This window comes from Electrona antarctica (assembly GCF_951216825.1).
Source record: "Electrona antarctica genome assembly, chromosome: 4".
NCBI classification, from domain to species: domain Eukaryota; kingdom Metazoa; phylum Chordata; class Actinopteri; order Myctophiformes; family Myctophidae; genus Electrona; species Electrona antarctica.
This window is the reverse complement of record NC_136809.1, coordinates 1719429-1746850: the sequence shown is the minus strand read 5'-3', so window position 1 is coordinate 1746850 and position 27422 is coordinate 1719429. Positions and strand designations below refer to the sequence as shown.

Below are 27422 nucleotides of genomic sequence, written 5' to 3'. Positions count from 1 at the left end.
AATAAACTCATCCCAGGGACCCTAATGGGTTAATAAATAATAATAATAATAATAATAAACTCATCCCAGGGACCCTAATGGGTTAATAAATAATAATAATAATAAACTCATCCCAGGGACCCTAATGGGTTAATAAATAATAATAATACTAATAAACTCATCCCAGGGACCCTAATGGGTTAATAAATAATAATAATAATAATAAACTCATACCAGGGACCCTAATGGGTTAATAATAATAATAATAAACCCATATTGCAGAAACATCTCTCTGTATTTTAACTATTTTTCCCCCCCGTAAATTAATGCCCAACTTTCTAACAAATGTGGAAAAATAGCTGATCTGAGATGTGAGCTTGTGTTAGATGTTAGATGTGAGCTTGTGTTAGATGTTAGATGTGAGCTTGTGTTAGATGTTAGATGTGAGCTTGTGTTAGATGTTAAATGTGAGCTTGTGTTAGATGTTAGATGTGAGCTTGTGTTAGATGTTAGATGTGAGCTTGTGTTAGATGTTAGATGTGAGCTTGTGTTAGATGTTAGATGTGAGCTTGTGTTAGATGTTAGATGTGAGCTTGTGTTAGATGTTAGATGTGAGCTTGTGTTAGATGTTAGATGTGAGATTGTGTTAGATGTTAGATGTGAGCTTGTGTTAGATGTTAGATGTGAGCTTGTGTTAGATGTTAGATGTGAGCTTGTGTTAGATGTTAGATGTGAGCTTGTGTTAGATGTTAGATGTGAGCTTGTGTTAGATGTTATATGTGAGCTTGTGTTAGATGTTAGATGTGAGCTTGTGTTAGATGTTAGATGTGAGCTTGTGTTAGATGTTAGATGTGAGCTTGTGTTAGATGTTAGATGTGAGCTTGTGTTAGATGTTAGATGTGAGCTTGTGTTAGATGTTAGATGTGAGCTTGTGTTAGATGTTAGATGTGAGCTTGTGTTAGATGTTAGATGTGAGCTTGTGTTAGATGTTAGATGTGAGCTTGTGTTAGATGTTAGATGTGAGCTTGTGTTAGATGTTAGATGTGAGCTTGTGTTAGATGTTAGATGTGAGCTTGTGTTAGATGTTAGATGTGAGCTTGTGTTAGATGTTAGATGTGAGCTTGTGTTAGATGTTAGATGTGAGCTTGTGTTAGATGTTAGATGTGAGCTTGTGTTAGATGTTAGATGTGAGCTTGTGTTAGATGTTAGATGTGAGCTTGTGTTAGATGTTAGATGTGAGCTTGTGTTAGATGTTAGATGTGAGCTTGTGTTAGATGTTATATGTGAGCTTGTGTTAGATGTTATATGTGAGCTTGTGTTAGATGTTAGATGTGAGCTTGTGTTAGATGTTAGATGTGAGCTTGTGTTAGATGTTAGATGTGAGCTTGTGTTAGATGTTAGATGTGAGCTTGTGTTAGATGTTAGATGTGAGCTTGTGTTAGATGTTAGATGTGAGCTTGTGTTAGATGTTAGATGTGAGCTTGTGTTAGATGTTAGATGTGAGCTTGTGTTAGATGTTAGATGTGAGCTTGTGTTAGATGTTAGATGTGAGCTTGTGTTAGATGTGAGCTTGTGTTAGATGTTAGATGTGAGCTTGTGTTAGATGTGAGCTTGTGTTAGAGGTTAGATGTGAGCTTGTGTTAGATGTGAGCTTGTGTTAGATGTTAGATGTGAGCTTGTGTTAGATGTTAGATGTGAGCTTGTGTTAGATGTTATATGTGAGCTTGTGTTAGATGTTATATGTGAGCTTGTGTTAGATGTTAGATGTGAGCTTGTGTTAGATGTTAGATGTGAGCTTGTGTTAGATGTTAGATGTGAGCTTGTGTTAGATGTTAGATGTGAGCTTGTGTTAGATGTTAGATGTGAGCTTGTGTTAGATGTTAGATGTGAGCTTGTGTTAGATGTTAGATGTGAGCTTGTGTTAGATGTTAGATGTGAGCTTGTGTTAGATGTTAGATGTGAGCTTGTGTTAGATGTTAGATGTGAGCTTGTGTTAGATGTTAGATGTGAGCTTGTGTTAGATGTTAGATGTGAGCTTGTGTTAGATGTGAGCTTGTGTTAGATGTTAGATGTGAGCTTGTGTTAGATGTGAGCTTGTGTTAGATGTTAGATGTGAGCTTGTGTTAGATGTGAGCTTGTGTTAGATGTTAGATGTGAGCTTGTGTTAGATGTTATATGTGAGCTTGTGTTAGATGTTAGATGTGAGCTTGTGTTAGATGTTAGATGTGAGCTTGTGTTAGATGTTAGATGTGAGCTTGTGTTAGATGTTAGATGTGAGCTTGTGTTAGATGTTAGATGTGAGCTTGTGTTAGATGTAAGATGTGAGCTTGTGTTAGATGTTAGATGTGAGCTTGTGTTAGATGTTAGATGTGAGCTTATGTTAGATGTGAGCTTGTGTTAGATGTTAGATGTGAGCTTGTGTTAGATGTTAGATGTGAGCTTGTGTTAGATGTTAGATGTGAGCTTGTGTTAGATGTTAGATGTGAGCTTGTGTTAGATGTTAGATGTGAGCTTGTGTTAGATGTTAGATGTGAGCTTGTGTTAGATGTTAGATGTGAGCTTGTGTTAGATGTTAGATGTGAGCTTGTGTTAGATGTTATATGTGAGCTTGTGTTAGATGTTAGATGTGAGCTTGTGTTAGATGTTATATGTGAGCTTGTGTTAGATGTTAGATGTGAGCTTGTGTTAGATGTTAGATGTGAGCTTGTGTTAGATGTTATATGTGAGCTTGTGTTAGATGTTAGATGTGAGCTTGTGTTAGATGTTAGATGTGAGCTTGTGTTAGATGTTAGATGTGAGCTTGTGTTAGATGTTAGATGTGAGCTTGTGTTAGATGTTAGATGTGAGCTTGTGTTAGATGTTAGATGTGAGCTTGTGTTAGATGTAAGATGTGAGCTTGTGTTAGATGTTAGATGTGAGCTTGTGTTAGATGTTAGATGTGAGGTTGTGTTAGATGTTATATGTGAGCTTGTGTTAGATGTTAGATGTGAGCTTGTGTTAGATGTTATATGTGAGCTTGTGTTAGATGTTAGATGTGAGCTTGTGTTAGATGTTAGATGTGAGCTTGTGTTAGATGTTATATGTGAGCTTGTGTTAGATGTTAGATGTGAGCTTGTGTTAGATGTTAGATGTGAGCTTGTGTTAGATGTTAGATGTGAGCTTGTGTTAGATGTTAGATGTGAGCTTGTGTTAGATGTTAGATGTGAGCTTGTGTTAGATGTTAGATGTGAGCTTGTGTTAGATGTAAGATGTGAGCTTGTGTTAGATGTTAGATGTGAGCTTGTGTTAGATGTTAGATGTGAGCTTGTGTTAGATGTTAGATGTGAGCTTGTGTTAGATGTTAGATGTGAGCTTGTGTTAGATGTTAGATGTGAGCTTGTGTTAGATGTTAGATGTGAGCTTGTGTTAGATGTTAGATGTGAGCTTGTGTTAGATGTTAGATGTGAGCTTGTGTTAGATGTTAGATTGTGTTAGATGTTAGATGTGAGCTTGTGTTAGATGTTAGATGTGAGCTTGTGTTAGATGTTAGATGTGAGCTTGTGTTAGATGTTAGATGTGAGCTTGTGTTAGATGTTAGATTGTGTTAGATGTTAGATGTGAGCTTGTGTTAGATGTTAGATGTGAGCTTGTGTTAGATGTTATATGTGAGCTTGTGTTAGATGTTAGATGTGAGCTTGTGTTAGATGTTAGATGTGAGCTTGTGTTAGATGTTAGATGTGAGCTTGTGTTAGATGTTATATGTGAGCTTGTGTTAGATGTTATATGTGAGCTTGTGTTAGATGTTATATGTGAGCTTGTGTTAGATGTTATATGTGAGCTTGTGTTAGATGTTAGATGTGAGCTTGTGTTAGATGTTATATGTGAGCTTGTGTTAGATGTTAGATGTGAGCTTGTGTTAGATGTTATATGTGAGCTTGTGTTAGATGTTAGATGTGAGCTTGTGTTAGATGTTAGCTTGTGTTAGATGTTATATGTGAGCTTGTGTTAGATGTTAGATGTGAGCTTGTGTTAGATGTAAGATGTGAGCTTGTGTTAGATGTTAGATGTGAGCTTGTGTTAGATGTTAGATGTGAGCTTGTGTTAGATGTTAGATGTGAGCTTGTGTTAGATGTTAGATGTGAGCTTGTGTTAGATGTTATATGTGAGCTTGTGTTAGATGTTAGATGTGAGCTTGTGTTAGATGTTATATGTGAGCTTGTGTTAGATGTTAGATGTGAGCTTGTGTTAGATGTTATATGTGAGCTTGTGTTAGATGTTAGATGTGAGCTTGTGTTAGATGTTAGCTTGTGTTAGATGTTAGATGTGAGCTTGTGTTAGATGTTATATGTGAGCTTGTGTTAGATGTTATATGTGAGCTTGTGTTAGATGTTAGATGTGAGCTTGTGTTAGATGTTAGATGTGAGCTTGTGTTAGATGTGAGCTTGTGTTAGATGTTAGCTTGTGTTAGATGTTAAATGTGAGCTTGTGTTAGATGTTAGATGTGAGCTTGTGTTAGATGTTAGATGTGAGCTTGTGTTAGATGTTAGATGTGAGCTTGTGTTAGATGTTAGCTTGTGTTAGATGTTAGATGTGAGCTTGTGTTAGATGTTAGATGTGAGCTTGTGTTAGATGTTAGATGTGAGCTTGTGTTAGATGTGAGCTTGTGTTAGATGTTAGATGTGAGCTTGTGTTAGATGTTAGATGTGAGCTTGTGTTAGATGTTAGATGTGAGCTTGTGTTAGATGTTAGATGTGAGCTTGTGTTAGATGTTAGATGTGAGCTTGTGTTAGATGTTAGATGTGAGCTTGTGTTAGATGTTAGCTTGTGTTAGATGTTAGATGGTAGCTTGTGTTAGATGTTAGATGTGAGCTTGTGTTAGATGTTAGATGTGAGCTTGTGTTAGATGTTAGATGTGAGCTTGTGTTAGATGTTAGCTTGTGTTAGATGTTAGATGTGAGCTTGTGTTAGATGTTAGATGTGAGCTTGTGTTAGATGTTAGATGTGAGCTTGTGTTAGATGTTAGATGTGAGCTTGTGTTAGATGTTAGATGTGAGCTTGTGTTAGATGTAAGATGTGAGCTTGTGTTAGATGTTAGATGTGAGCTTGTGTTAGATGTTAGATGTGAGCTTGTGTTAGATGTTAGATGTGAGCTTGTGTTAGATGTAAGATGTGAGCTTGTGTTAGATGTTAGATGTGAGCTTGTGTTAGATGTTAGATGTGAGCTTGTGTTAGATGTTAGATGTGAGCTTGTGTTAGATGTTAGATGTGAGCTTGTGTTAGATGTTAGATGTGAGCTTGTCCAACTGCTATTTTTGCAATTTTTAATGTTCATATTCTTTTATAACAAAAAACATTTGATTCATTTAAACCTTTTCCAGGTCTGGAAAACACTTTCTAAATATCACGTGATCAGCCGTTTGTGTTACAGGCTAAGATGTTTGTGTTACAGGCTAAGATGTTTGTGCTACGGGCTAAGATGTTTGTTACAGGCTAAGATGTGTGTGTTACAGGCTAAGATGTGTGTGTTACGGGCTAAGATGTTTGTTACGGGCTAAGATGTTTGTGTTACAGGCTAAGATGTGTGTGTTACAGGCTAAGATGTTTGTTACAGGCTAAGATGTGTGTGTTACAGGCTAAGATGTTTGTTACAGGCTAAGATGTGTGTGTTACAGGCTAAGATGTGTGTGTTACGGGCTAAGATGTTTGTTACATGCTAAGATGTTTGTTACGGGCTAAGACGTTTGTGTTACAGGCTAAGATGTTTGTGTTACGGGCTAAGATGTTTGTGTTACGGGCTAAGATGTCTGTTACGGGCTAAGATGTTTGTTACGGGCTAAGATGTTTGTGTTACAGGCTAAGATGTTTGTGTTATGGGCTAAGATGTTTGTGTTACGGGCTAAGATGTTTGTGTTACAGGCTAAGATGTTTGTGTTACAGGCTAAGATGTTTGTGTTACAGGCTAAGATGTTTGTGTTACGGGCTAAGATGTTTGTGTTACAGGCTAAGATGTTTGTGTTACAGGCTAAGATGTTTGTGTTACGATGTTTGTGTTACGGGCTAAGATGTTTGTGTTACGGGCTAAGTTGTGTGTTACAGGCTAAGATGTGTGTGTTACGGGCTAAGATGTTTGCCAACCTGCAAAGATGCCAGGAGACAAAATACACAAAAACACTTTTATTATCCATTCTTACAAAAAAAATAAACCAAAACTAATTTTTAAAAAAAAGGTCAAAACGTATCAATCTTTCGACGCCTCAAAGACGACACGGAAAAAATGAAACAAACAACAAAACCTCCATGAAAACTAAATCCTGCATCATTTTATATAAAAAGAAAGTGTTTCTCTAAGTCAGTCTCTGTGTTGTTCAGCTGGACTCAACGCCGTGTTGAACGGCATGTGGAACTACAACGCTGTGTGGAACTACAACGCTGTGTGGAACTACAACGCTGTGTTGAACTACAACGCTGTGTGGAACTACAACGCTGTGTTGAACTACAACGCTGTGTTGAACTACAACGCTGTGTGGAACTACAACGCTGTGTTGAACTACAACGCTGTGTGGAACTACAACGCTGTGTTGAACTACAACGCTGTGTGGAACTACAACGCTGTGTGGAACTACAACGCTGTGTTGAACTACAACGCTGTGTTGAACTACAACGCTGTGTGGAACTACAACGCTGTGTGGAACTACAACGCTGTGTGGAACTACAACGCTGTGTGGAACTACAACGCTGTGTGGAACTACAACGCTGTGTTGAACTACAACGCTGTGTGGAACTACAACGCTGTGTTGAACTACAACGCTGTGTTGAACTACAACGCTGTGTTGAACTACAACGCTGTGTGGAACTACAACGCTGTGTTGAACTACAACGCTGTGTGGAACAACAACGCTGTGTGGAACTACAACGCTGTGTGGAACTACAACGCTGTGTTGAACTACAACGCTGTGTTGAACTACAACGCTGTGTGGAACTACAACGCTGTGTGGAACTACAACGCTGTGTGGAACTACAACGCTGTGTGGAACTACAACGCTGTGTTGAACTACAACGCTGTGTGGAACTACAACGCTGTGTTGAACTACAACGCTGTGTGGAACTACAAAATATTGATATCATTCTAAGCCTAGAATCAAGCCGGTGAATCATGACCGTATTTGTGATTTTCTCACATTTCTGACTTAATTATTAAGTCAGAAATAAGGACAGAACATCTGCGTTCTGATCAAAACCATGGAGAGCGTTACCAGGGCCGGATTTAGCCTCCCAAGGGCACCTGTGGGCTCCCAAGGGCCCCCCTGGGCTGTGCGGTGCAGACATGCTCTGCACCGCAGAAGCTCGAGAAGCAGAAGCTCTCAATGTTTTAACCATAATACTAAATATACAATAACTAAACATAAATCTCACTTGAATTGGATTGCAATACTTTACAATGCCTATACACACCATAGGCACCTCGCGGTTTGATTACACAAAAGGTGATCAAATAATTGATAGATTTTTTTGGAAAACCTCTATGGGAAAACTGAATGGGATCTGAAACGACAGAACCAGAAAATGGCCGCCGCTGCTGCTGTGCCACATTTCTTGTGGCAGGTGTTGTTATTTCTTGGCGCAGCTGGGAGTCATGTGGTCATTTCTTGGCGTAGGTGATCTTCATGGCGCAGGTGGCTGTGATCCTGAAGCCCTGTAGGGCGTCTTTGGCCACGCCCGCCTGGCCGTCGCTCTCAAACTCCACGAAGGAGATGTCGTGTTTACCGGGAACCAGACGCACCTCCTTGAAGCCGGGGAACCTGGGAGATAAAAAACAGGACAAGACGGGGTTAAACTTTATCCATTCCTTGTTTTTCAATCACAAGTAAAACACCAGTTGAACTCCATCCGTCCGTCCGTCTGTCCATCCATCCATCCATCCATCCCTCCGTCCATCCCTCCCTCCATCCATCCATCCATCCGTCTTCAACCGCTTATCCGTAGTTGGGTTGCGGGGGCAGTGCTGCATCTCATTAACATAAATTATTCTTACTGTTGAACAGCATCATCTCATTAACAGTTTAAGGGCCCCAGATCTATTAATTAGTACCATGTGATGCTCAGGACAGAGATTGATTAATAGGACGGAGATTATTGATATCAAAGCCGAGGCTGGGAGCGCCGCTCCACAGGCTGGGAGCGCCGCTCCACAGGCTGGGAGCGCCGCTCCACAGGCTGGGAGCGCCGCTCCCAGCCTGTGGAGCGCCGCTCCACAGGCTGGGAGCGCCGCCCCACAGGCTGGGAGCGCCGCTCCACAGGCTGGGAGCGCCGCTCCACAGGCTGGGAGCGCCGCTCCACAGGCTGGGAGCGCCGCCCCACAGGCTGGGAGCGCCGCTCCACAGGCTGGGAGCGCCGCCCCACAGGCTGGGAGCGCCGCTCCACAGGCTGGGGAGCGCCGCTCCACAGGCTGGGGAGCGCCGCTCCACAGGCTGGGGAGCGCCGCTCCACAGGCTGGGGAGCGCCGCTCCACAGGCTGGGAGCGCCGCTCCACAGGCTGGGAGCGCCACTCCACAGGCTGGGAGCGCCGCTCCCAGCCTGTGGAGCGCCGCTCCACAGGCTGGGAGCGCCGCCCCACAGGCTGGGAGCGCCGCTCCACAGGCTGGGAGCGCCGCTCCACAGGCTGGGAGCGCCGCTCCACAGGCTGGGAGCGCCGCCCCACAGGCTGGGAGCGCCGCTCCACAGGCTGGGAGCGCCGCCCCACAGGCTGGGAGCGCCGCTCCACAGGCTGGGGAGCGCCGCTCCACAGGCTGGGGAGCGCCGCTCCACAGGCTGGGGAGCGCCGCTCCACAGGCTGGGGAGCGCCGCTCCACAGGCTGGGGAGCGCCGCCCCACAGGCTGGGAGCGCCGCTCCACAGGCTGGGAGCGCCGCCCCACAGGCTGGGAGCGCCGCTCCACAGGCTGGGAGCGCCGCTCCACAGGCTGGGAGCGCCGCCCCACAGGCTGGGAGCGCCGCTCCACAGGCTGGGAGCGCCGCTCCACAGGCTGGGGAGCGCCGCTCCACAGGCTGGGAGCGCCGCCCCACAGGCTGGGAGCGCCGCTCCACAGGCTGGGAGCGCCGCCCCACAGGCTGGGAGCGCTGCTCCACAGGCTGGGGAGCGCCGCTCCACAGGCTGGGGGCCAAATCAGGGGGCCCGGGGGCCAAATCAGGCCCGTGAGTGAATTATCTTTGGCCCGCGGGATGATATTTAATTAGTATTAGAACTGGCCCTCTGGTATATTGCACGGACCACCATAATACTACAAGTCCCACAATGCACTGCGAGTGCATTGGCACATATCACATACTATGAAAGCAGTGCTTGGTGAGGATCATAGAACAGGAAACTGAGCTTAATAATAATGCATTTTCAGTTTTAAATGCATTTACTTTTTTGCTGTTGTAGAGATATTTTTAAATATATTTCCGTGACCTGAAATGCCAGACTCCTTGCTTGGCGTTTGGGAGTTTGTGACTATAATCTTATACAGCTGCTCAAAACATGTGAATATCGTGGAAAAGTTCACTTTCTTCCGTAATACAATTCAAAAAGTGAAATATATAAAACCTTAATTTTTTCTTTTTAATATTGGTGATTCTGGCATACAGCTCATGTACATCAATATGAACCCATTTTGGGCGGGAACCCCTTTTGGTGTTTTAAGCATTATGTTATAATTTAGCTAAATAGCAGATCTACAAGCTCATAACGCGGCACCAAGTGCAAATCTTTGAATATTATGTTCTTTCAGAGTGAATGTTTTTAACTCAAATCTTTGCTTCTGAGGGTTTCCTGGAACAACATATTTCCAGATGGGGGTCGGTGGACAATTAAATATAATTTTTGGGGTCCTTGACATGAAATATTGAGAACCACTGACATAGAAACGAGGTAGGCCTATTTATAAAAACTGCCAGGATTTTAAATTTCGACGTCAGGCCTAATGGGTTAATAAATAATACTAATAAACTCATCCCAGGGACCCTAATGGGTTAATACATAATAATAATAAACTCATCCCAGGGACCCTAATGGGTTAATAAATAATAATAATAAACTCATCCCAGGGACCCTAATGGGTTAATAAATAATACTAATAAACTCATCCCAGGGACCCTAATGGGTTAATACATAATAATAATAAACTCATCCCAGGGACCCTAATGGGTTAATAAATAATACTAATAAACTCATCCCAGGGACCCTAATGGGTTAATAAATAATACTAATAAACTCATCCCAGGGACCCTAATGGGTTAATAAATAATAATAATAAACTCATCCCAGGGACCCTAATGGGTTAATAAATAATAATAATAAACTCATCCCAGGGACCCTAATGGGTTAATAAATAATAATAATAAACTCATCCCAGGGACCCTAATGGGTTAATAAATAATACTAATAAACTCATCCCAGGGACCCTAATGGGTTAATAAATAATACTAATAAACTCATCCCAGGGACCCTAATGGGTTAATAAATAATAATAATAAACTCATCCCAGGGACCCTAATGGGTTAATAAATAGTAATAATAAACTCATCCCAGGGACCCTAATGGGTTAATAAATAATAATAATAAACTCATCCCAGGGACCCTAATGGGTTAATAATAATAATAATAAACTCATCCCAGGGACCCTAATGGGTTAATAAATAATACTAATAAACTCATCCCAGGGACCCTAATGGGTTAATAAATAATAATAATAAACTCATCCCAGGGACCCTAATGGGTTAATAAATAATAATAATAAACTCATCCCAGGGACCCTAATGGGTTAATAAATAATAATAATAAACTCATCCCAGGGACCCTAATGGGTTAATAAATAATAATAATAAACTCATCCCAGGGACCCTAATGGGTTAATAAATAATAATAATAAACTCATCCCAGGGACCCTAATGGGTTAATAAATAATAATAATAAACTCATCCCAGGGACCCTAATGGGTTAATAAATAATAATAATAATAATAATAAACTCATCCCAGGGACCCTAATGGGTTAATAAATAATAATAATAAACTCATCCCAGGGACCCTAATGGGTTAATAAATAATAATAATAAACTCATCCCAGGGACCCTAATGGGTTAATAAATAATAATAATAAACTCATCCCAGGGACCCTAATGGGTTAATAAATAATACTAATAAACTCATCCCAGGGACCCTAATGGGTTAATAAATAATAATAATAAACTCATCCCAGGGACCCTAATGGGTTAATAAATAATAATAATAAACTCATCCCAGGGACCCTAATGGGTTAATAAATAGTAATAATAAACTCATCCCAGGGACCCTAATGGGTTAATAAATAATACTAATAAACTCATCCCAGGGACCCTAATGGGTTAATACATAATAATAATAAACTCATCCCAGGGACCCTAATGGGTTAATAAATAATAATAATAAACTCATCCCAGGGACCCTAACCCTAATGGGTTAATAAATAATACTAATAAACTCATCCCAGGGACCCTAATGGGTTAATAAATAATAATAATAAACTCATCCCAGGGACCCTAACCCTAATGGGTTAATACATAATAATAATAAACTCATCCCAGGGACCCTAATGGGTTAATACATAATAATAATTAACTCATCCCAGGGACCCTAATGGGTTAATAAATAATACTAATAAACTCATCCCAGGGACCCTAATGGGTTAATAAATAATAATAATAAACTCATCCCAGGGACCCTAATGGGTTAATAAATAATAATAAACTCATCCCAGGGACCCTAATGGGTTAATAAATAATAATAATAATAATAAACTCATCCCAGGGACCCTAATGGGTTAATAAATAATAATAATAATAATAAACTCATCCCAGGGACCCTAATGGGTTAATAAATAATAATAATAATAATAAACTCATCCCAGGGACCCTAATGGGTTAATAAATAATAATAATACTAATAAACTCATACCAGGGACCCTAATGGGTTAATAATAATAATAATAAACTCATACCAGGGACCCTAATGGGTTAATAATAATAATAATAATAAATCCATATTGCAGAAACATCTCTCTGTATTTTAACTATTTTTCCCCCCCGTAAATTAATGCCCAACTTTCTAATTCTGTCAAACAAATGTGGAAAAATAGCTGATCTGAAGATGTGAGCAAGATGTGAGCTTGAAGATGTGAGCTTGTGTTAGATGTGAGCTTGTGTTAGATGTTAGATGTGAGCTTGTGTTAGATGTTAGATGTGAGCTTGTGTTAGATGTTAGATGTGAGCTTGTGTTAGATGTTAGATGTGAGATTGTGTTAGATGTTAGATGTGAGCTTGTGTTAGATGTTAGATTGTGTTAGATGTTAGATGTGAGCTTGTGTTAGATGTGAGATTGTGTTAGATGTGAGATTGTGTTAGATGTGAGCTTGTGTTAGATGTTAGATGTGAGCTTGTGTTAGATGTGAGCTTGTGTTAGATGTTAGATGTGAGCTTGTGTTAGATGTTAGATGTGAGCTTGTGTTAGATGTTAGATGTGAGCTTGTGTTAGATGTTAGATGTGAGCTTGTCGAACTGCTATTTTTGCAATTTTTAATGTTCATATTCTTTCTTTTATAACAAAAAACATTTGATTCATTTAAACCTTTTCCAGTTCTGGAAAACACTTTCTAAATATCACGTGATCAGCCGTTTGTGTTACAGGCTAAGATGTTTGTGCTACAGGCTAAGATGTTTGTGTTACAGGCTAAGATGTTTGTGTTACAGGCTAAGATGTTTGTGTTACAGGCTAAGATGTTTGTGCTACGGGCTAAGATGTGTGTGTTACAGGCTAAGATGTTTGTTACAGGCTAAGATGTTTGTGTTACGGGCTAAGATGTTTGTGTTACGGGCTAAGATGTTTGTGTTACAGGCTAAGATGTTTGTGTTACAGGCTAAGATGTTTGTGTTACAGGCTAAGATGTTTGTTACGGGCTAAGATGTTTGTGTTACAGGCTAAGATGTTTGTGTTACAGGCTAAGATGTTTGTGCTACGGGCTAAGATGTTTGTGTTACGGGCTAAGATGTTTGTGTTACAGGCTAAGATGTTTGTGTTACGGGCTAAGATGTTTGTGTTACAGGCTAAGATGTTTGTGTTACGGGCTAAGATGTTTGTGTTACGGGCTAAGATGTTTGTGTTACAGGCTAAGATGTTTGTGTTACGGGCTAAGATGTTTGTGTTACAGGCTAAGATGTTTGTTACGGGCTAAGATGTTTGTGTTACAGGCTAAGATGTTTGTTACGGGCTAAGATGTTTGTGTTACAGGCTACGATGTTTGTGTTACAGGCTAAGATGTTTGTGTTACAGGCTAAGATGTGTGTGTTACGGGCTGTTGTTTGTTACAGGCTAAGATGTGTGTTACAGGCTAAGATGTGTGTGTTACGGGCTAAGATGTTTGCCAACCTGCAAAGATGCCAGGAGACAAAATACACAAAAACACTTTTATTATCCATTCTTACAAAAAAAACAAAAACAAAACTAATTAAAAAAAAAAAAAAAGGTCAAAACGTATAAATCTTTCGACGCCTCAAAGACGACACGGAAAAAATGAAACAAACAACAAAACCTCCATGAAAACTAAATCCTGCATCATTTTATATAAAAAGAAAGTGTTTCTCTAAGTCAGTCTCTGTGTTGTTCAGCTGGACTCAACGCCGTGTTGAACGGCATGTGGAACTACAACGCTGTGTTGAACTACAACGCTGTGTTGAACTACAACGCTGTGTGGAACTACAACGCTGTGTTGAACTACAACGCTGTGTGGAACTACAACGCTGTGTTGAACTACAACGCTGTGTGGAACTACAACGCTGTGTGGAACTACAACGCTGTGTGGAACTACAACGCTGTGTTGAACTACAACGCTGTGTGGAACTACAACGCTGTGTGGAACTACAACGCTGTGTGGAACTACAACGCTGTGTTGAACTACAACGCTGTGTTGAACTACAACGCTGTGTTGAACTACAACGCTGTGTTGAACTACAACGCTGTGTTGAACTACAACGCTGTGTGGAACTACAACGCTGTGTGGAACTACAACGCTGTGTTGAACTACAACGCTGTGTGGAACTACAACGCTGTGTTGAACTACAACGCTGTGTGGAACTACAGGGCGGACATTTTCTGGTTCCATCGTTTCAGACCCCGTTCATTTTAACCCACAGAGATTTCCCAAAATATTGATATCAATTATTCTAAGCCTAGAATCAAGCCGGTGAATCATGACCGTATTTGTGATTTTCTCACATTTCTGACTTAAATTATTAAGTCAGAAATAAGGACAGAACATCTGCGTTCTGATCAAAACCATGGAGAGCGTTACCAGGGCCGGATTTAGCCTCCCAAGGGCCCCCGTGGGCTCCCAAGGGCCCCCCTGGGCTGTGCGGTGCAGACATGCTCTGCTGTCTGCAGTGCATAATACTAAATATACAATAACTAAACATAAATCTCACTTGAATTGGATTGCAATACTTTACAATGCCTATACACACCATAGGGTTAGGGTTAGGGTCACCTAACCCTAACCCTAACCCTAACCCTATACACACCATAGGGTTACCCTAACCCTAACCCTAACCCTATACACACCATAGGCACCTCGCGGTTTGATTACAAAATACGTGTTATACACAAAAGGTGATCAAATAATTGATAGATTCTTTTGGAAAACCTCTATGGGAAAACTGAATGGGATCCGAAACGACAGAACCAGAAAATGGCCGCCGCTGCTGCTGTGCCACATTTCTTGTGGCAGTTGTTATTTCTTGGCGCAGCTGGGAGTCATGTGGTCATTTCTTGGCGTAGGTGATCTTCATGGCGCAGGTGGCTGTGATCCTGAAGCCCTGTAGGGCGTCTTTGGCCACGCCCGCCTGGCCGTCGCTCTCGAACTCCACGAAGGAGATGTCGTGTTTACCGGGAACCAGACGCACCTCCTTGAAGCCGGGGAACCTGGGAGATAAAAAATACAAACAGGACAAGACGGGGTTAAACTTTATCCATTCCTTGTTTTTCAATCACAAGTAAAACACCAGTTGAACTCCATCCATCCATCTGTCCATCCATCCATCCATCCATCCCTCCGTCCATCCCTCCATCCATCCATCCATCCATCCATCCCTCCGTCCATCCCTCCATCCATCCGTCTTCAACCGCTTATCCGTAGTTGGGTTGCGGGGGCAGTGCCGCATCTCATTACATAAATTATTCTTACTGGTTGAACAGCATCATCTCATTAACAGTTTAAGGGCCCCAGATCTATTAATTAGTACCATGTGATGCTCAGGACAGAGATTGATTAATAGGACGGAGATTATTGATATCAAAGCCGATCGCATCGTTCCACAGGCTGGGAGCGCCGCTCCACAGGCTGGGAGCGCCGCTCCCAGCCTGTGGAGCGCCGCTCCACAGGCTGAGAGCACCGCTCCACAGGCTGGGAGCGCCGCTCCACAGGCTGAGAGCGCCGCTCCACAGGCTGGGAGCGCCGCTCCACAGGCTGGGAGCATCGCTCCACAGGCTGGGAGCATCGCTCCACAGGCTGGGAGCATCGCTCCACAGGCTGAGAGCGCCGCTCCACAGGCTGGGAGCGCCGCCCCACAGGCTGGGAGCGCCGCCCCACAGGCTGGGAGCGCCGCTCCACAGGCTGAGAGCGGCGCTCTCAGCCTGTGGAGCGCCGCTCCACAGGCTGGGAGCGGCGCTCCACAGGCTGGGAGCGTCTGTTGCGCAACATTCGATGTTGCGTAACAGTGGGACGTCATCGTGTGACGTCAATGTGCTCCGCTGCTATAAATCGCTGGGCGCTCTGATTTAATGGATTAAATAACCCTGGGCAATCAAGATGTTTAACAAAGGATTCTTACTGGTTGAACAGCATCATCTCATTAGCATAAATGATTCTTACTGGTTGAACAGCATCATCTCATTAGCATAAATGATTCTTACTGGTTGAACAGCATAATCTCATTAGCATAAAGGATTCTTACTGGTTGAACAGCATCATCTCATTAGCATAAATTATTCTTACTGGTTGAACAGCATCATCTCATTAGCATAAAGGATTCTTACTGGGTGAACAGCATCATCTCATTAGCATAAAGGATTCTTACTGGTTGAACAGCATAGATAGCATCATCTCATTGGTCTCCTCTGGCAGGTTGCTGAGGAACAGGATGTAGTTTGGAGGGTTGTCAGGAACCTGAGGAAGACATTAACATATCATTAACATATCATTAACATATCATTAATCTGGTGCCGCCCAATCTTTCAGATTAAAGGCGCTAGAGTGCCAAGCAGATGAGGGAGATTTTATTCTGAAAACGCTGATCCATTTCCCCAAAACCGTGAGGTGAAATCTTTCCATTACTACGTCGCTGGTAAGTCTGATCTGGCTTTAGGAGCGTTAATATTCCAAACCAGATGCAGGATGAAGTCAGACATGAGGACAGAACATCAACGTTATTATTACAGTATTGTAACATACAGATGTATTTATAGTATTATTATAATATTCATATTAAAGACCTGCGGATGGAGTTTTGTCACCCGCAAACCTCACATCCATTATCCTCCCGTCATCCAACCTCACATCCATTATCCTCCCGTCATCCAACCTCACATCCATTATCCTCCCGTCATCCAACCTCACATCCATTATCCTCCCGTCATCCAACCTCACATCCATTATCCTCCCGTCATCCAACCTCACATCCATTATCCTCCCGTCATCCAACCTCACATCCATTATCCTCCCGTCATCCAACCTCACATCCATTATCCTCCCGTCATCCAACCTCACATCCATTATTCTCCCGTCATCCAACCTCACATCCATTATCCTCCCGTCATCCAACCTCACATCCATTATCCTCCCATCATCCAACCTCACATCCATTATCCTCCTGTCATCCAACCTCACATCCATTATCCTACCGTCATCCAACCTCACATCCATTATCCTCCCGTCATCCAACCTCACATCCATTATCCTCCCGTCATCCAACCTCACATCCATTATCCTCCTGTCATCCAACCTCACATCCATTATCCTCCCGTCATCCAACCTCACATCCATTATCCTCCTGTCATCCAACCACACATCCATTATCCTCCCGTCATCCAACCTCACATCCATTATCCTCCCGTCATCCAACCTCACATCCATTATCCTCCTGTCATCCAACCTCACATCCATTATCCTCCTGTCATCCAACCTCACATCCATTATCCTCCCGTCATCCAACCTCACATCCATTATCCTCCCGTCATCCAACCTCACATCCATTATCCTCCCGTCATCCAACCTCACATCCATTATCCTCCCGTCATCCAACCTCACATCCATTATCCTCCTGTCATCCAACCACATCATCATATTTATATTATCCCATTTTGACCTGAGATCAGATTCTATAAATGTCTTCTACATCCTGAAAGTTTTCTGAAAAAGCTATGTTTCTAAAGCATAACATAATGCTAACACCAAAAGGGGTTCCCGTCCAAAATGGGTTACCCGCGGCAACCGTGGGTAAATCCGCCATCCGCAGGTCTCCAATTCATATTATTATAAAACGTATTACAGTATTATACACTAGATTTGCAGCTTACCTTTTCAGGAGGAGTGTGAGTCTGGCTGTTTGAACCCTGGAAACACAGAACAACACCACATTTTAGTCAAAGTCTTTTCAATAAAACTACATTCTGTTTTAGCCATTTCAATTTTTTTTGGTTTGGTTCTAGTTTTAGGTTTTTTTTAAGTCAACTAAATTGACTGTCGACTAAACTGTATTTTGACAGGCCTTGACATTTAGTTCTACTGGATCTCTTCTCCACTAGTCCCTCCCTGACATTTAGTTCTACTGGATCTCTTCTCCACTAGTCCCTCCCTGACATTTAGTTCTACTGGATCTCTTCTCCACTCGTCCCTCCCTGACATTTAGTTCTACTGGATCTCTTCTCCACTAGTCCCTCCCTGACATTTAGTTCTACTGGATCTCTTCTCCACTAGTCCCTCCCTGACATTTAGTTCTACTGGATCTCTTCTCCACTAGTCCCTCCCTGACATTTAGTTCTACTGGATCTCTTCTCCACTAGTCCCTCCCTGACATTTAGTTCTACTGGATCTCTTCTCCACTAGTCCCTCCCTGACATTTAGTTCTACTGGATCTCTTCTCCACTAGTCCCTCCCTGACATTTAGTTCTACTGGATCTCTTCTCCACTAGTCCCTCCCTGACATTTAGTTCTACTGGATCTCTTCTCCACTAGTCCCTCCCTGACATTTAGTTCTACTGGATCTCTTCTCCACTAGTCCCTCCCTGACATTTAGTTCTACTGGATCTCTTCTCCACTCGTCCCTCCCTGACATTTAGTTCTACTGGATCTCTTCTCCACTAGTCCCTCCCTGACATTTAGTTCTACTGGATCTCTTCTCCACTAGTCCCTCCCTGACATTTAGTTCTACTGGATCTCTTCTCCACTAGTCCCTCCCTGACATTTAGTTCTACTGGATCTCTTCTCCACTAGTCCCTCCCTGACATTTAGTTCTACTGGATCTCTTCTCCACTAGTCCCTCCCTGACATTTAGTTCTACTGGATCTCTTCTCCACTAGTCCCTCCCTGACATTTAGTTCTACTGGATCTCTTCTCCACTAGTCCCTCCCTGACATTTAGTTCTACTGGATCTCTTCTCCACTAGTCCCTCCCTGACATTTAGTTCTACTGGATCTCTTCTCCACTAGTCCCTCCCTGACATTTAGTTCTACTGGATCTCTTCTCCACTAGTCCCTCCCTGACATTTAGTTCTACTGGATCTCTTCTCCACTAGTCCCTCCCTGACATTTAGTTCTACTGCATCTCTTCTCCACTAGTCCCTCCCTGACATTTAGTTCTACTGGATCTCTTCTCCACTAGTCCCTCCCTGACATTTAGTTCTACTGGATCTCTTCTCCACTAGTCCCTCCCTGACAATTAGTTCTACTGGATCTCGTGTGTGTGTGTGCGACTCACGGGTACTGCAGGTTTCTTGCCAACGTTGGAGGACAGTTCCAGAGCTTTCTTCTTCTTCTCCTTCTTCTTGTCTTTGTCTCCATACGTTCCTCTCATCTTAGAGATGACCTCCGAGTCTGTCTTAGCATACTGGATCCTCTGGAACAATAATATTATTATTATTAATGGATCCTCTGGAACAATAATATTATTATGATTACTGGATCCTCTGGAACAATAATATTATTATGATTACTGGATCCTCTGGAACAATAATATTATTATTATTAATGGATCCTCTGGAACAATAATATTATTATTATTACTGGATCCTCTGGAACAATAATATTATTATGATTACTGGATCCTCTGGAACAATAATATTATTATGATTACTGGATCCTCTGGAACAATATGAATATTATTATGATTACTGGATCCTCTGGAACAATAATATTATTATTATTAATGGATCCTCTGGAACAATAATATTATTATGATTACTGGATCCTCTGGAACAATAATATTATTATGATTACTGGATCCTCTGGAACATTAGTAGTATTATTATTATTAATGTCGTAGCATAGCATGAGGCAGTATGGTACTATTAACGATCATGCTACAGAAATGGTAAACGGTGCATTTATACAAGGCTTTTATCCAAAGTGCATTCCATTCACACACCTTTACCCCTTTGACACTCTCGGGGGACATTGCGGTTCCCATTCGGTTGCTCTACCCCTGAGCCACTGCCACCTACATGCTAGCGTCGTACCATAGGCATTGTAGAACTGATAACCATCATGCTACATGCTAACAGCATCATGCTAATCGTACCATGGGCTTGTTGTAGAACTAATAACCATCATGCTACATGCTAACAGCACCATGGGCTTGTTGTAGAACTAATAACCATCATGCTACATGCTAAGCGTACCATGGGCTTGTTGTAGAACTAATAACCATCATGCTACATGCTAAGCGTACCATGGGCTTGTTGTAGAAGGGGAAACCCTGTAGTTGTCGCAGAGCGTTGGTGGCCGCGGCGAGCTCCTTGAACACCACGAAGGCCTGTCCTCTCATGGCCGGCGTCTTCAGAGCCACGATGTCCAGGATCTGTCCGAACTGAGAGAACAGCGCGTACAGCGACCTCTTCAGCTCTGGAGGACAAACAACACTTGTTACATAATCGGTGATTGTATGTATATATAGTATACAGTGATTATGGTAATACGGTTATTTGTCAGTCACATGCTGTTGTATGGTATAGAGTGCTGATTGAAGTTCTCAGTCACAGGTCTGGCTGCGGTGCTCGGAGGCGGAGAACCATCCACCTCGTCACCGTGAGCCTATCATCAAGCAGAGGGCCAGCCTGTGGAAGCCTACTTAAGCGCAGCTGTGATTTGAGCTCATTGGCATTGTGTCTCTGTCTGTCATACGGTGCACACTCTGTCCATGGAGCTGTGAAACATTCATGGTCTAACAAGTCAACACTAGGGGCTATATGTGTAGAGCACCCTGAGTGTCGTAGTATGTCTCTGTCTCAGCATTCGATGTTACAATGAATTATACTTACGTTATGGATTAAGTTGTAAGGTATAATTTAAAGGAGTATGGGAGCTTGCTTTTTGTAACAGTCATTATTTTGTAAGGCATAAGTTAGAGTAGAGAGCTTATATAGTCTTATTTGTAACCCTTTTCCTTTTGTTGGCTAGGTTTAGGTAGAGGGTTCTGTTGTGTTTAGATCAGGTTTAGGTAGAGGGTTCTGTTGTGTTTAGATCAGGTTTAGGTAGAGGGTTCTGTTGTGTTTAGATCAGGTTTAGGTAGAGGGTTCTGTTGTGTTTAGATCAGGTTTAGGTAGAGGGTTCTGTTGTGTTTAGATCAGGTTTAGGTAGAGGGTTCTGTTGTGTTTAGATCAGGTTTAGGTAGAGGGTTCTGTTGTGTTTAGATCAGGTTTAGGTAGAGGGTTCTGTTGTGTTTAGATCAGTTTTAGGTAGAGGGTTCTGTTGTGTTTAGATCAGGTTTAGGTAGAGGGTTATGTTGTGTTTAGATCAGGTAAAGTAATCTTTTGTTTGTTTCTCTGGGTTGCCCCATACAGCCATTTTTGGTCTTTATATAATTTAAATAACCTTATCTTTAAGTTGTGACATTCGGCTCGAGCAGAGTGCTCAGCCCTGTTTAGTCATTTGGTTGGAAGACCCACTAAACTATCACTAGTAGTACGTCATGGTTGTCTAAGAAGACTATAGATATATTTATATACTCCCATATTTATATATTTATACCTGTGTAAATGATTGTATTGCATTTCTTCTATTGTATTCAACCTTATTGAAGGACAGTGAATAAACATCAGTTCACTTGCCAGCCTTGTTGCATCCTTTAATAACCCCTAGACATATAAGGGAATGTAACAACACTTTATATCCTTTAATAACCCCTAGACATATAAGGGAATGTAACAACACTTTATATCCTTTAATAACCCCTAGACATATAAGGGAATGTAACAACACTTTATATCCTTTAATAACCCCTAGACATATAAGGGAATGTAACAACACTTTATATGAACACACTCACGTAACTTTGGGAAAGTGTCATAGTAGCTTGTTTACAACTGAAACTGACTTCCTGTGCATAACTTCCTCTTCAAAATAAGAGCCACATGTAATGATTAGTCAACACTAGTTTTATTTCTAAGTCTACTTACAGGACGTTAACGTCACATTAGAGTTCCTTTTGAATGCCTGTCAGATTTCTCAGTGTCTCAGATGTTGGTGCAAATGAGCCTTGCATGCCTTTGATCTATGAGCCTTGCATGCCTTTGATCTATGAGCCTTGCATGCCTTTGATCTATGAGCCTTGCATGCCTTTGATCTATGAGCCTTGCATGCCTTTGATCTATGAGCCTTGCATGCCTTTGATCTATGAGCCTTGCATGCCTTTGATCTATGAGCCTTGCATGCCTTTGATCTATGAGCCTTGCATGTCTTTGATCTATGATGAGCCTTGCATGCCTTTGATCTATGAGCCTTGCATGCCTTTGATCTATGAGCCTTGCATGTCTTTGATCTATGAGCCTTGCATGTCTTTGATCTATGATGAGCCTTGCATGCCTTTGATCTATGAGCCTTGCATGTCTTTGATCTATGATGAGCCTTGCATGCCTTTGATCTATGATGAGCCTTGCATGCCTTTGATCTATGATGAGCCTTGCATGTCTTTGATCTATGATGAGCCTTGCATGCCTTTGATCTATGAGCCTTGCATGTCTTTGATCTATGATGAGCCTTGCATGCCTTTGATCTATGAGCCTTGCATGCCTTTGATCTATGAGCCTTGCATGTCTTTGATCTATGATGAGCCTTGCATGCCTTTGATCTATGAGCCTTGCATGTCTTTGATCTATGATGAGCCTTGCATGCCTTTGATCTATGAGCCTTGCATGCCTTTGATCTATGAGCCTTGCATGTCTTTGATCTATGATGAGCCTTGCATGCCTTTGATCTATGATGAGCCTTGCATGCCTTTGATCTATGATGAGCCTTGCATGCCTTTGATCTATGAGCCTTGCATGCCTTTGATCTATGATGAGCCTTGCATGCCTTTGATCTATGAGCCTTGCATGCCTTTGATCTATGAGCCTTGCATGCCTTTGATCTATGATGAGCCTTGCATGCCTTTGATCTATGATGAGCCTTGCATGCCTTTGATCTGTGCACAGAAAACATTTTGACGACGTATGCTCACTGGCATCGGTTGTGTGCCCCCCCTGATTATTAACATCTAAACATGTAACATGTAAACACAAATTGAACATAGTACTCTTATTATGCATATCGCATTCTCGCCGAGAAATATTTTCGAGTAAAAAACCCCCCAAAAAAAACCCTGAATGGTTCAAGCCCATTAATTAAGATTCGAGTGCCAACCCTAACGAGCGAAGGTTGGAACCCTGAATGTTCAGGGACAGCCTTATAAAACACACCACTTCAACGCAGCATAAATGATGAATACGTCCACATTCTTACCGTCTTTCTTGATTTTGTCATTTAGATTATTGATGTAAATGGTGTGGTTTGGTCTGATGTCCATGATGATCTGTCTGGAGACACAGAAACACACATAATGATGATCTGTCTGGAGACACAGAAACACATTCACATTCCATCAGCATGATCATATATATCATATTCATAATTATGACCAGCAGTGGTTCCCTATGGAGACGCAGAGAGTCTCCTTTGTGTCTCCATAGAGAGCATAGGGAGCTGGTCATCAAATTATTGGCTTAGGGAAGAAAACAAAATCCATGAATTCAAGTCAAGGGTGAGTAATTTATAGAGATAGTTATTTTTGGGGTGAACTATCCCTTTAACCCATTTAGGCCTGACCTCGAAATAAAAAAAATGTTCTGAAAGAATATATATTCAAAGATTTGTGCCGCATTTTTACGATTTTTTAAAAATAGCAGACCTACAAGCTCATAGTGCGCCACTCGGTGGCGCGCTATGAGCTTGTAGATCTGCTATTTTTCAACACCAAAAGGGGTTCCCGCCCAAAATGGGTTAACCCATTAAGAGCTGGAATGCATCTGTTGTCACCTTAGCATTTAACCACTTTAACCATTATGTTAAAGTTTAGCTGTTGAAAAATAGAAGATCTACGAGCTTGTAGATCTGCTATTTCTTTTTAAATATCGTGGAAATGTGTCCAAATCTTTGAATAAATAATATTCTTTCACAGTGAACATTTCTAACTCATACTGTATATTTGCTTCAGGGTGGGTCCCTGGATCAGACCAGGGGGTCCGCGGCCAAATACAGATAATTCTGGGGGTCCTTGACATGAAACGGTTTGAGAACCACTGATGAGTTTTTCAGAAAACTGTCATGATTTAGAAGAGATTCAGTAGAATCTGGTCTCAGTGGGTTAACATGGTCTATTATTATAGAAGAGATTCAGTAGAATCTGGTCTCAGTGGGTTAACATGGGTCTATTATTATAGAAGAGATTCAGTAGAATCTGGTCTCACTGGGTTAACATGGTCTATTATTATAGAGATTCAGTAGAATCTGGTCTCACTGGGTTAACATTGTCTATTATTATAGAAGAGATTCAGTAGAATCTGGTCTCAGTGGGTTAACATGGGTCTATTATTATAGAAGAGATTCAGTAGAATCTGGTCTCACTGGGTTAACATGGTCTATTATTATAGAAGAGATTCAGTAGAATCTGGTCTCAGTGGGTTAACATGGTCTATTATTATAGAAGAGATTCAGTAGAATCTGGTCTCACTGGGTTAACATGGTCTATTATTATAGAAGAGATTCAGTAGAATCTGGTCTCACTGGGTTAACATGGTCTATTATTATAGAAGAGATTCAGTATAATCTGGTCTCACTGGGTTAACATGGTCTATTATTATAGAAGAGATTCAGTAGAATCTGGTCTCACTGGGTTAACATGGTCTATTATTATAGAGATTCAGTAGAATCTGGTCTCACTGGGTTAACATGGTCTATTATTATAGAAGAGATTCAGTAGAATCTGGTCTCAGTGGGTTAACATGGGTCTATTATTATAGAAGAGATTCAGTAGAATCTGGTCTCACTGGGTTAACATGGTCTATTATTATAGAAGAGATTCAGTAGAATCTGGTCTCAGTGGGTTAACATGGTCTATTATTATAGAAGAGATTCAGTAGAATCTGGTCTCACTGGGTTAACATGGTCTATTATTATAGAAGAGATTCAGTAGAATCTGGTCTCACTGGGTTAACATGGGTCTATTATTATAGAAGAGATTCAGTAGAATCTGGTCTCACTGGGTTAACAAGAGGTGTGACTAGGAAGCAGCCACAGCAGGGGGCCTTGCATATTTAAGTTGGTACAATTCGGACCTCTACATACCGGTAGATTTGCTGATTACAGGCTGGTAAACAACCGTAATCACCCGTACATTTACTGGATTTACATGGCCTCTACATGTAGTATATCTGCCCGTAATCCTTGTTTTTTGCGCAGTGATGGGTCTATTATTATATTCCATTTTTACACCATCATCATCTCAGTTACATTATGTATAAATCATTAATGTAACTGATGACATCATTATTCTGTGAATGGAGAGGATGCTACCTCGTTAAAAAACAGTTAACTTCCAGTGGTGTGTTAAAGTAACTAGTAAGTAAGTACATTCGTAAGTAAGTAAGTACATTCACTCAAGCCCACCCACTCAAGTCGGAGCACAGGCTGTTGCCATCGGGCCGTCGTCTGGGTGCCCCCGTTGTCAAAAACAACAGATATAAGCACTCCTTTGTCCCTGCCTCGATCCGTGCAGTCAACGCTGCCAGTAACATGTAATGTGATGATGATGATGATGCTGAAACAAGCACTTTATGACGGCACTTTATATCCTAGCACTTTTTCTGAATGTAGCCTCTTATTTTTTCTTTGATTCTATACCAGCACTAGATGCGCCCAGACCTCTGTTTATGCTATGGTGTCTCATGGCTGTTGTTGTCCTGTATTGTTTATGCTATGGTGTCTCATGGCTGTTGTTGTCCTGTATTGTTATGTATTGTTTGTATGTTTTAAACCACTACTTTTGCTGTAAACCTAATTGCCCTTCTGGGACATTAATAAAGACCTTGAACATTGAACTTGAAGCACTGTACTTAAAGAAGATTAAAGTTGATATCATGTGAATGAATGAACACAACCCTAACAGGAGCCTCGTCGTACAAGGTTTCTAATGAACACAACCCTAACAGGAGCCCTCGTCGTACAAGGTTTCTTTGACTACGCATGCACCTCCTGGTACCACAGAACCTTTGACTATGCATGCACCTCCTGGTACCACAGAACCTGACTATGCATGCACCTCCTGGTACCACAGAACCTGACTATGCATGCACCTCCTGGTACCACAGAACCTGACTATGCATGCACCTCCTGGTACCACAGAACCTGACTATGCATGCACCTCCTGGTACCACAGAACCTGACTATGCATGCACCTCCTGGTACCACAGAACCTGACTATGCATGCACCTCCTGGTACCACAGAACCTGACTATGCATGCACCTCCTGGTACCACAGAACCTTTGACTATGCATGCACCTCCTGGTACCACAGAACCTGACTATACATGTACCTCCTGGTACCACAGAACCTGACTATGCATGCACCTCCTGGTACCACAGAACCTTTGACTATGCATGCACCTCCTGGTACCACAGAACCTGACTATGCATGCACCTCCTGGTACCACAGAACCTTTGACTATGCATGCACCTCCTGTTACCACAGCACCTCAAAGGCTCTTAACACCTCACTATGCACCTCCTGGTACCACAGCACCTCAAAAGGCCCTTCAAACAAGGCTCCAGACTTCCCAAAACAAACTGGGTTAGGCTACTACTTGGCCTCACCCCTGCCCACTTTGACAGGCTGGAATGGCTTAGGGTCGACGACAGAGTACAGCATCTTGCAATGGGCCTGGTCCACAAGATTCGATACACCACCAAGATACCCATGTACCTAAATACTTCCTTTACACCCACAACACCAGAGGGAGTCCAGACTTCCCACACTGTAGCCTACACGTTTCAGTTCTTTCTTGATTTCAAGTGTATATTTGTTCAGATTAATTGAACATGGAGGACCCTGATGTAAACAAGTAGTGCTTTTCTAGTTGTATCCTCGCAGCAGTTTTTCTGTACCGACCTGTACCTTCATTGTCCTGTAACTGTAGCCATTCTACAATCTGATAACATGACCTGTACCTTCATTGATTGATTGAAGATATGTATTAAACAGTTTGCAGAATTACAGTACATTTCAAGCACAACTCAATACAAAGACTGTTAACTGTGAGTTGGACGACTCAATAAAGCATTACAATTGTTTACAAGAGGGTCCACCATGTTCAATTCATGAAAACACTCATCATTAACGGTAGCCATTATACAATCTGTTAATACCATTTCCAATCAATCAATCATTCATTGATTCATTCATTCACAACGTTAGCCTAGCTATAGCAGCTAACATGCTAACCGGCGGCTAACACGCTTTTCATACGGAACCACGTGACACATTTATACAACACGTAGAAGTATTATTACTAATGCAGCGTTGTGGACATACAGGTGTGTAATAATATTAATAATATCAGTGTGTGTGTGACTCACCTCTCCAGAAACAAACACACTTATAACTGAAACACACTGGACTCCTAACAGGAAACAACGTGTGTAGTGTTCAATAACTACATACCAGTGTTGCCAACTCTTGTGAGAGAAATAAGCCAACCCACCTCCAAAAAACAAGCCCAAAACAAGCCAACTCTTAGCGAGAGAAATTAAGCCAAATCTTCCCTCGAAAAAAAAACAAGCCAAAAAGAAGCCCAATAATATCGCCATATAATACTAATAAA

The 27422-nt window shown here is 41.8% G+C and overlaps 1 protein-coding gene across 3 annotated transcripts; it reads right to left on the bottom strand.

Annotated features, from left to right (window-relative positions):
- Nucleotides 1–7084: 7084 nt before the first annotated feature.
- snrpb2 (small nuclear ribonucleoprotein polypeptide B2) lies at nucleotides 7085–27273 on the bottom strand. 3 transcript variants are annotated; one of them, XR_013789787.1, is made up of 8 exons: nucleotides 27178–27273; nucleotides 23011–23084; nucleotides 19964–20136; nucleotides 18995–19132; nucleotides 17596–17631; nucleotides 16098–16186; nucleotides 14593–14943; nucleotides 7085–7419 (listed from the first exon to the last, which is right to left on the bottom strand). XR_013789787.1 is itself a non-coding variant. In XM_079498702.1 (7 exons), the coding sequence occupies exons 2-7, from the start codon at nucleotides 23072–23074 to the stop codon at nucleotides 14784–14786; spliced, it is 660 nt and encodes a 219-aa protein (XP_079354828.1). In that variant the 5' UTR covers nucleotides 23075–23084; nucleotides 27178–27273; the 3' UTR covers nucleotides 13420–14783. The 3 variants fall into 3 exon arrangements, 1 of the variants encoding a protein (XP_079354828.1); XR_013789788.1 differs by lacking the exon at nucleotides 7085–7419 and adding an exon at nucleotides 13420–14476 and having other exon boundaries at nucleotides 14515–14943; XM_079498702.1 differs by lacking the exon at nucleotides 7085–7419 and having other exon boundaries at nucleotides 13420–14943.
- Between the last annotated feature and the right edge of the window lie 149 nt (nucleotides 27274–27422).

What these genes read in the sequence shown, in the direction of transcription:
- snrpb2 (XM_079498702.1), bottom strand. Translation starts at nt 23,074, where the DNA reads ATGGACATCAGACCAAACCACACCATTTACATCAATAATCTAAATGAC. An exon ending in CCTTCTACAACAAGCCCATG is followed by an intron (nt 19,133 to 19,963) that starts GTACGCTTAGCA and finishes TTATTGTTCCAG; the next exon opens with AGGATCCAGTATGCTAAGAC. An exon ending in CTCACACTCCTCCTGAAAAG is followed by an intron (nt 16,187 to 17,595) that starts GTAAGCTGCAAA and finishes TGTCTTCCTCAG; the next exon opens with GTTCCTGACAACCCTCCAAA.